The sequence below is a fragment of the Quercus robur genome, chromosome 3 (genome assembly GCF_932294415.1).
Source record: "Quercus robur chromosome 3, dhQueRobu3.1, whole genome shotgun sequence".
In the NCBI taxonomy this organism is placed as follows: Eukaryota; Viridiplantae; Streptophyta; class Magnoliopsida; order Fagales; family Fagaceae; genus Quercus; species Quercus robur.
The window spans coordinates 21,809,317-21,819,377 of NC_065536.1; the positions used below are offsets into that span (position 1 = coordinate 21,809,317).

The 10,061-nt window shown below is 31.2% G+C and overlaps 1 protein-coding gene across 1 annotated transcript; it reads left to right on the top strand.

The window, feature by feature from the left end:
• The first annotated feature begins 2,445 nt into the window (after positions 1–2,445).
• LOC126719405 (ankyrin repeat-containing protein At5g02620-like) lies at positions 2,446–9,715 on the top strand. The gene is made up of 3 exons (XM_050421963.1): positions 2,446–2,872; positions 7,670–8,199; positions 9,084–9,715. The coding sequence occupies exons 1-3, from the start codon at positions 2,446–2,448 to the stop codon at positions 9,696–9,698; spliced, it is 1,572 nt and encodes a 523-aa protein (XP_050277920.1). The 3' UTR covers positions 9,699–9,715.
• The last annotated feature ends 346 nt before the right edge of the window (positions 9,716–10,061 follow it).

The window sequence follows — 10,061 nt, forward strand, 5'->3', positions numbered from 1 at the left end:
ATACATATATATATATATATATACATACATACATACATATATATATATATATATGTGTGTGTGTATTATTTATGCCCAGTAACATAACTGCTTGTTTATGTTATTTGTTAATTTTTTAAAATTATGTTAGTCTCATATTTGATGCGATAGACTCAACTCCACAGTTAATTAAAAGGTGCAGAGTTGTATTTAAATGGAACCTCTTACACAACATGGTGGTGAAGATATACAGCGGACAGTTGGAGAGGGTTCACCAGGAAGGATACCAATAACAGCGGTGGAATGTGATGATCCTGACACTCAACATGAGTATGTTCCATTTGACTAGAAAATTTCACTAATACAGATGCTTCCTCAATAGTATTATTTTGCCTAAATTTTAAAAAATAGTATTATCAAGTAAAAAAAAGACCCATTTTTATTCAGCCTCTAATACTAAATTCAAACCTTCGCCTCTTCTACACCTCTTATCTTACATCCATACTATTATGACAAATGGCTTTTGCAGTCTTACCAAAATAATTTTGCTCAGATCATAATTTTGCCACAACTTTAAAGTGGCAAGTTGTAAATAGTTATTCAAACTTTCACCTCTCCTACACCTCTTATCTTACATCCATACTATTATGACAAATGGCTTTTGCAGTCTCACTATAAAATAATTTTTCTCGGATCATAATTTTGCCACAACTTTAAAGTGGCAAGTTGTAAATAGTTATTTGTCATTTTCAAATGAATTTATCACTTTTTATTTATTATTATTTATAAATTAATCATATCAAGATAAATGTGGCAAAAGTTATGTTAATAGATTTTCTCATATAATATCGAGCACGTACGATTTATTTTTGAAGTGAACAAGAACAAAGGTAGAAAGTGATTTATTCAATACCTTATGGATCCTAGTTATATATCTTAGTCATTAACAAATCAATGCCCAAGTTTTTGACACTTTATAATATTTAAATGAAGTGGCAGAGTTATAATTTGACTTCAAGAGATGAAACTTATTACTAACATGCATGTTTCAATTCCATATTGTTGTGGATATGTGTAGATACACACATATTATGCACGCACACACATTATATATAATCCTTGAGATCAATCTAGACAAAATAAACATATAAACCTCAAGTAATACCTATGTTAATTTCTGTTAAACTTGTAAAATGATAAAGCTATGACAATTTTAAGCCATATTAAAACCATTTGAGCAGCTAGAATTCAACTTAAAAATAATATCAAATATATATTTTTAATTTATATCACTTTTGGATTTATTTTTATGAAAAATAATAAATTACCGTATAAAGAATTTGAGTTCCTAACTCTTTTTATAATAACTTTTTTGGTATTTTTTTTTTTTTATCTACAATTATAAAAATTTTGATTCTTTTGATTATCATTATTATTATTATTATTATCGTTGTTTTTCTTTTATAATTTTTAACTATTAAAAAAAGTGATAGAATAGAAAAAGTTTTATTTTCTATATTGTTCAATTAAGTTTGACATAAAAAATAGATATTTAAAGAAGATACAAAATAGTAAAAATAAAAATAAAAACCATAAAAAATTTTAATAAAGAAAAGGAAAGGGGAATTTTTGGGTGGGTCAGGATGGACCTTGACCCCTACTCCACCCTTAGAGCATTAGCATTTGGGGTGTAAAACCTTCCAAATGGATATATATTTTAGCAATATACGTGTTCAAATTGAGCTTTACCCTAGTCTATATTGCTAAAAGTTTTTAGCAATTATGAACAGTATGATTGTATTTACAGCAAATACTATAGCAAGTTTATGTTTATTTTTTTATTTATATATCTCTCTCTCTCATATTTTATTATGTCGTATGTAAAATTAAGAAATGAGATGTTGGTGTATTCTTAAATGAGTTAGTAAATAAGATAAAATAGATTTTTAAAGTATAAAATATGTATTTTTTTTTAAAAAAAATACTCGTATGTGATGCTTTTTACAAGCTTGTAGGTTAACAAGAAGGTTGTTTAACACAAAAGATTCCAATTCTTGAATTAGTTATGACCAGAAAATTGACTTCGAGGAAAGGGAAGGAATTTTAAATTTTACTATATTTTTTTTCACTACCCATATAAATTATGAACATGTCACATTAAATTCTTATATCCTTATAGAATTTAAATTGTTTAACCAAGATAGAATCTCATCATATGATATTATAAGATTCATTGATTTGCTGATTGCCATATATTTATAAACTTTAATGTTATCTTTGGAAACGTGGTCACTGTTAAGATTCAGGAGGAACCTCGAAACAATGGATGAACTGTTCAATGCTGCAATTTCTGGGAATGTTAGTTTCTTTGAAGAACCGGCGGGTAAGGATTTCAAGCTCGAGCAAGTGACAGAGAGGGGGAACTCTATTATTCACTTGGCAGCGAAATCTGGAAAGGTGCAGTTCATGAAAAAAGTCCTCGATTTGCAGCGTTCACTTTTGCTTCTGACAAATTGCAATGGCAACACTGCACTACATATTGCAGCAAGATTAGGGCATTTGGACATGACAGAGCTGTTAATAACTACTTGTGCAAAAGAACAAGAAGCTGCAGAGAAATTCTTGCTACTAAGAAAGAGAAATTTGGAGGAAAATACCGCACTGCATGAGGCTATAAGAAATAATTATTATGACATTGTGAAGTTACTAATTTGGGAAGACCCAGAGTTGGTTTCGTTTACAAATAATGCAGGGGAATACCCTCTCTTTTTAGCAGTGGATCAAGGATTTTTCAAAATTGCTCATTACATTATAGATACCGTTCCAAAATGCTTCTATGGGGGAAGGAACAACATGAATGTCTCGCATGCAGCTGTCATTCGCTACCAAACTAGTAAGTAAATTCAACTATTATACCTCCAAAAGTAAGTTCGTTTGTTTTTTGTTTTTTTGTTATTATAATTTTTTTTTTTTTTTAAATTTATTTGGATGAGTTCTATACTTTTATTGAGCCAAAGAAGTAGGCTGATAATAATTACACAACAGACAACAACCCATCAGAAATTGTTCTAAAAAATCCACTCTAGCATTACTTCCAATTTATCTTATACAAATCTGCATAGCATGAAATTTTCTATTGACTAAAGGGAAATAGGACTATTCTTGAGCTGGCTAATTCTAAGTATAGCATCTTCTATTATAGCATGGAATCTCTAGCTATCATGTAACTTATTCTCAGTCCAGCCTGGCCAGAGAAAATTCTAGCTCTCATTTGAATTGTATACAAGGACCAAGCTAGGGTTTCATATTATAGGAGAATGAGATTTATAGAAATATTTAAGAATAAATTAATACTTTTTTTTTCTTATAAGATAGAGATTCTACTCTACTATAATTTAAGAGTATATGTGTGTGAAACTCTTTCTTAGAGACTTAAACCCTAACCCTTACCCTCACAAGTCACAAACACTTATACTTGTGGAGTAACTATTGCACCAAAGATGTGCGATGGTAGAATAAATTAATACTTAAAAAATAAAACCAACATCAATTTATTGTTAAAAACAATATATAAATAGAATAAAAGAGACAATAATTATTTTTTAACACATTTCAAAAGCTAGAAGATGGTTAACTTCTTCAATTAGGTATCACCACTTAAGTTTAGGTATTACTAAATTAACTAAACAAAATAAAATAATTAAGAGGGGGCTGTAAGTGAGCATTAGTTGGCCATTTAAGGATCTCTTTGTACTAACTTAATTCTTGAGAGGGAATTATGTATTTTTGAAAGTATAAACATTTAATGTTAACTATACATACTTATAAAAAGAATATTTAAATATACTTTTTTTTAATATAAGATAAAAATTCTACTTTAAGTTAATCTAAGTATATATGTGTGTGAAATTCTCTTTTGGTATCCACCACGTGATAAATATACAACTTAATATATGAAAATTATATATATATATGTTTTTTTTGTTAGGTTCTAAATATTTAGATTAAATGTTTAGAATCACGTTTATGTTGTGTTGGCAAACCGAGAGAAAAACATGTCTAGTCTAAGTATTTAGGCAATGCTTAAATAAGTGTGTTTCAAGATTTGAAGTCCAATTGATTGCAGAAAAGGAGAAGTCATGTTCTGCTTTTCTCGACTGATCGAGAATTAGACCCGATGAATCGAAAATCGTAGACACAGTTTTTCTGCAAATTTTTAAAGAGGCCCAAGTCTGCGTAAATGTTTAGGGTTTCACTTAAACTTCTTTACATATAAAAGGAAAACCCTAATCATGTTTTTGTAGAGAGAAAAAGACTTGTGTGTTACTTTTTATGAGATTTGAAAAGTTCTATACCTTCTAACTACACAAGATTCTATCGGAGCTTAAACTTCAATCAAGGATTGGTAGAACTAGTTGTTACATCAAGATCAACAAGAAAAGGTGATCTGAAATCTTTGAGTGGAGTCTCAAAGTCACAAGTAAGGGTGTGCTTGTGTTGCTATTAATCCAAGAAGAGAAGAAGTCCGTAGATTTGGAACTTGCACGTAATCGTGTCAGTAAGTTACTCACTAACGTAGCATTAGATTTAGGGTTAAATTTTTTGTAAAAACTTCGATTCTCTTATAGTAAATTTGGTTTACCTTGAGGATAGTTAGGTTAAATTCTCTCAAGGTTTTTACCTTGAAATTGTTAATTTAATTAGTTTTCCTAGGTAATCATATTGTGGTTTTATTTACTTTTTCAAATATTTGCATGATATGATTTATTTGTGTTTAACCTAGAATTGAAATTTAGTCTAAGTATTCACTTGGTTAATATATTAGGTTAAACAATCTGTTTAAGAAATCTAAACGAACTCTCATAAATATATATATATATACATATACATACTTAGGGGCCATTGGCCGCCCGTGGGAGCAAAGGACTCTCAGTCTAAATGTGGCTGTCTCTGCTTGTATATTCGCGCAATATTCAACTTCCTGTTTTTGGATATCACGTTCAGTTTTCTTTTGAGCCTGTCAAGCAGACATGTCCTAATGTGGGCCATTCTTGGTTGACTAGACTACAGAAAATGTTTTGAATTTGTCTATTGCATGGTAATTACCTTCACACAACATAGATAAATATATATATATATATATATATACATATAAATAAAAAAATAAAAAAAAACCCACAATTATTATAATAGTAAGAGAAGGAATAGAACATAAAAAAGATATATGAAAGAAAAACTCAAATTTATTGATAACAAAAGCTGTTATTTGATGGGTAGCGTGAGAAAATTTTCAATATTATTCTCACAAAAGCAGTTATTTGTTAACTGTTAATTACTTGGTTGTTTTGTTTCGGGCAGGATTCGTTACTAGACTTTTATTCGTTGAGGAGCATCTGTTTTTTCCCATTTGCAAAGATGTATTTTTGTGGCTGAATAAACACGAATATCGCCAGATGAATTACAGAATAGGTAATGCCTTCTCCCTTCTGAATACTTTTTCTCATTGTTTTATAGGAGTATCTATTTGTTAGAATATAGGCCGAGATCTGGGCTAGGCCCATTATAAGTTTTTTTTTTTTTTTTTTTGGTCGAGACTCCTACTTTACTTGCACAATCAAAGGCCAACTCTATACTATATAAGGAATAAGATGAAAAATATAAGTGAAATTTTTGTTATCGGTAGCCCTGCACTCATAATGTGTGTATCAATAGGCCACTCCACTAAAATTTCACACAATTTAAATTATAATACTACCCTCCATCCCATTTTATGTGGCATTTTTAGAAAATTCAACCTTTTAAGAAAATGTTATTTAAATTGTTTTTTACATAAAAGGAAAAATTTAGGTATAATATTTAGGTACTATTTTTTGGGTTTTCCTTTTAAATTTAAGTACGTGGCTATTTAACTAAAAATATACTTCCATCCCCCCCTTCCAAAAAAAAGCAACATGACAGAATTTTAAGAGATGAATTTAATTAAAAAACAACACCTATAGTACTGTATCTCTAAGTTTTGTCCTTACATAGAATGGTATAAGTTTTCAAAACAACCATCCTTAATATAAATTTAAGTGAGAGAAGGGTATTGACCTCTAAATAAAGTGGAGAAAATGTTAGGAAATTTTTTCATTGACTTTTCAAAAAGGAATTTAATTTTGGGACATTCTAAAATGGAATAAAAACCAAATAATTTGGGATGAAGGAAGTATGATTCTTTCATAGCATCATAGTTAGGGTTTAGACATGTGTGTGTGTGTGCAGTGCCACCATCCAATAATGTCAATATTGTTGTTGTTAACAATGTTCATTCCACATCTCATCTTCTAATGTTTGTTTCAAGTCTCCACCTACAGTATATTACTCAAACACGTTAAAGCCAATCTAGAAATTGTTGTAAAAAACAGCGCAACACTTTTTTTAAAATGGTACACTCGAATCGAATTGAGTTTTCACTCGGACTAGTTGACAAGGTGTTTCGTACATAGGTTTTGGAGTTTAGTCTACACTTTTGGTATGCGTTTGTAATTGGCATCTCTACAGGGCTTAAAATGAAGCTTCTCATCCTAATTGAGTTGTTCCAGATGGCTCGAATTACACTTTTTAGGCCTAATGTATAAGCCCTTTAAAAAACTTGGGTTATGCATTACGCAAAAGAAAAGTTTGTTAAATAACCCACCGATTTTTTTTTTTTTTTTGATGAAAAAGAAAAACCCACCAAGTTAAGAGTCCAAATCTTCTATCACACTTTTCCTACTTCACTATATAGTTCACAAATAAAAACATGTCACATGTTCATTTATTTAATTAAATACTAAATTTATACCTTTTATTATTTCAATTATCTAAATATGACTCTCGAGTTAGACAATAAGATACAGAATTGTCTCATTGATTGGCATAGCAATAATTATTAATACCTATGCCAAAAATTGAAAGAGAGAGAGAGTGCAATTTGAGAGAGAGAAAGTTCTCATTAAATTGAATTTGTAATCTTACAACTTTGTTTTCTACAACAAACCTACAGTTGGATCAGGAAAACAAACAATGAAGCATAAATTGGTTTGGAGTACAAAACTATTGTGCACTCTTTGCACAATAGTCACTCTACAAGTATAAGTGCTTGTAGGTTGTGGGAGGTAAGGGCTGGAGTTCAAGTCTCCAGAAGAAACTTCACACATGTATACACTTAAATTAGGTTAGAGTAAAATTTCTATCTTATATTAACAAAATAAAAATAAAAAAATTACAAGGACCTCCACTATAACAAAGAGAACCAATAAAATAACGACGCCGACACCCAAACACTCTACAGACAGCAACTAGGACCACAAATGCTTCCAATCTTTTGTAATAACCTAGTTTTGCAATACATAGATTCCCAAATATATATTCCGTGTATAATTTCAATTTGCAGGTGCTTAGTATTTTGATCAGTAATTATATATCAATTTGCGTTCGTAGTAAAAAGTAGGGTTGATTTTGCAAAACATCGAATGTTGTCTAGTGAAAAACTAGGCTGTATCGTTTCATAAAAATTAAGGAATGTAAAATATAAAATTTGTTTGCCTGCTGAAGTCTTGATTAATCGAAATGTGAAACCAAAGAACCCAACAATATTTGAACGTCTTCATCATCAACACATGCTAACTTTAGCTAACCTATAATATGTTTCTCCCTCTCTTTGCAGATTTCCTGCGCAAGATATTTGACAAATTTCCAAAAGCAATTCTGGAATCTGATAAAAATGGCTGGACTCCTCTTCATTATGCTGCATATTTTGGCAATACAGAAGTTGTCAAAATGTTTTTGGAAAATAATATTTCCCTTGCTTACAAAATAGACAAAGAAGGCATATCTGCCCTTCACATTTCAGCAATGAGAGGAAGTGGTGGTGTAATGAGAGCACTCATTATAAAATGTCCAAATACTTGTGAATTGTTGGACAACAAAGGTAGGACAGCTCTTCATCTTGCCGTGGAACATGGAAAGAAAAATGCAGTCAAATTATTGCTCCAGACATTAACATTTCAGGATCACATAAATGAGCAAGATAAAGAAGGCAACACGCCTTTACATGTAGCTGCCATCAATGACCGTTTTAAAATATCATTGATGCTTACAGATGACAGGAGAGTTGAAAAACTGGCTGTCAACAAGGAGGGGATGAGCGCTGCTGATATTATTGAATCACGGAGGAAGCTTTCATGGTCTGAAAATGTAAGGCTCCGCAAACTATATATAGTAACTACATATCGATGAAATTTACTTAAAGGAAAACTCTATCCGAGGTAAATATATTTTGCTTGATAACCTATAGTAAATGCATTCATATTTTGGTTTGGTAAATGAAATAATTATAAATATCTGGATACGGATATATTAGAATTGTCATATGTTGGGGAGAATATTATATAAAACGAGTAGATTAGTTCATACACTATTTCAGATTAGATCTCATATTCTTAATTTTGGCAATTAAAGTCTTCAACTTATGAAATTGTCTCAATTTCAAGCCTATGTCCAATCCTGTTATTCATTTTTGTTATTATAGGAAGTAATGAAATAGGTGAAAGTTAGAGTTAGATCGATGGTTTTTTGTTTTTTCGTTTTGTCCCGTTATTTGCCAAAGAAAAGAAATGAATAACGGAGATTGATTGAGACTTCAAATTTGATGCGTTTTTTTTGAAACAAAATTAAATTGGAACTTGGAAGAGAAGAATTCCAATCCTTATTCTCTTCTACGGGAGAATCTGACATATCATTGAAGCATATAGTTTATGCCATATGTAATAGAAATAAAAATATTCTGACACATTCTTAGTGTTCTACTTAATAGAACATCAATGTATTAATTTTTTTATTTTTATTTTTTTGATTACATTACAAGGAAAACAATTTTTTTCCCCTATGGATTAGAATCTTCGAATTTAAAAATTTTTCCATGCAAGTAAACATCTCAAGCTTATAAGGCAGACTTGAAGGGCCATTCATGTCACGAGATACAAAATTACAATTTTAGGTATTACTGTATTAGTAAGTTAGATTTCCCTCTTTTCGGGGGGAAAAAAATTAAAGTGACATTTCTCTCTAAACACCTGCAGAAAGCATTCTTGTCAAACTGGCTCAGTGGCGAACGTCAACTGACTAATAGTTTGGAACGAGTGGTTGGCAGTCACATACAGGCTACGAAAAGGGAGCCTGTAGTGTCAAAAATGGGTGAAGACAATAACACAGAAGACCCAGAAACTGATCTAGATATTAGAAGTATGTCCAATTTCCAAATAACGGCAATCACAATCATTACAACTATCACCTTCGCAGCAGGTTTGCAATTGCCTGGTGGATTCGACACAAATGGCAAGGCAGTTCTAAGAGACAACGACGACTTTAAGGAATTTCTGGAGTATGTTTCGGCGGCCTTTGTTACCTCAGCTTCCGCAATGTTTATCCACTTCTGTATGGCTTTATTTCCGAAATATCACAGCATCGAGTACGCAACAGTGCTGTTATTATCGATTTTAATTGAAATGTCCATTCTCTTCATGGTCTTTGCCTTTGGTTCCGGCATATCAGCAGTCTTGGATGAAAACTCAACTATTTCTGAATCGGCTTCGAATTCCTTTCATATACCCGTCGTTCCGTTTCTTTATTTTCTGATATCCCGCATGGGTTTCCCGTACATCCCTCGAGCCAGAAAACTACTGGGGTACATGTGATCTGATCTCAGTATTTGCCGAAGGTCATCATTTCATCGTCTAATTAAAAAGCTTGTAGTTGTAGCACCAAATTCTGTCCTGGTCTTCCTCTCTCACCACCATTTGATTCCTTTTCAGCAACCCATCTCCAACCAATGTGCTCTGTGCAGCAGTTCCTCTTTCAAAATTTTTTTTTTTTTTGTTACTTTTTATCCGGCTTGAAATATGTGAATGCGATAAGAATTGGTGTATCGGGCTCTACTGTCAGTCTTTCTATATCTCTTTGTGCACGAAAATAAATGATACATTGGATTCTATGTAATAATTTTATATTTTATTTTGGATGGAATATATGTAACTGATTGTGTGAACAACTGATCATTT

What these genes read in the sequence shown, in the direction of transcription:
- LOC126719405 (XM_050421963.1), top strand. Translation starts at nt 2,446, where the DNA reads ATGAAAAAAGTCCTCGATTTGCAGCGTTCACTTTTGCTTCTGACAAAT. An exon ending in TGTCATTCGCTACCAAACTA is followed by an intron (nt 2,873 to 7,669) that starts GTAAGTAAATTC and finishes CTCTCTTTGCAG; the next exon opens with ATTTCCTGCGCAAGATATTT. An exon ending in AGCTTTCATGGTCTGAAAAT is followed by an intron (nt 8,200 to 9,083) that starts GTAAGGCTCCGC and finishes AAACACCTGCAG; the next exon opens with AAAGCATTCTTGTCAAACTG.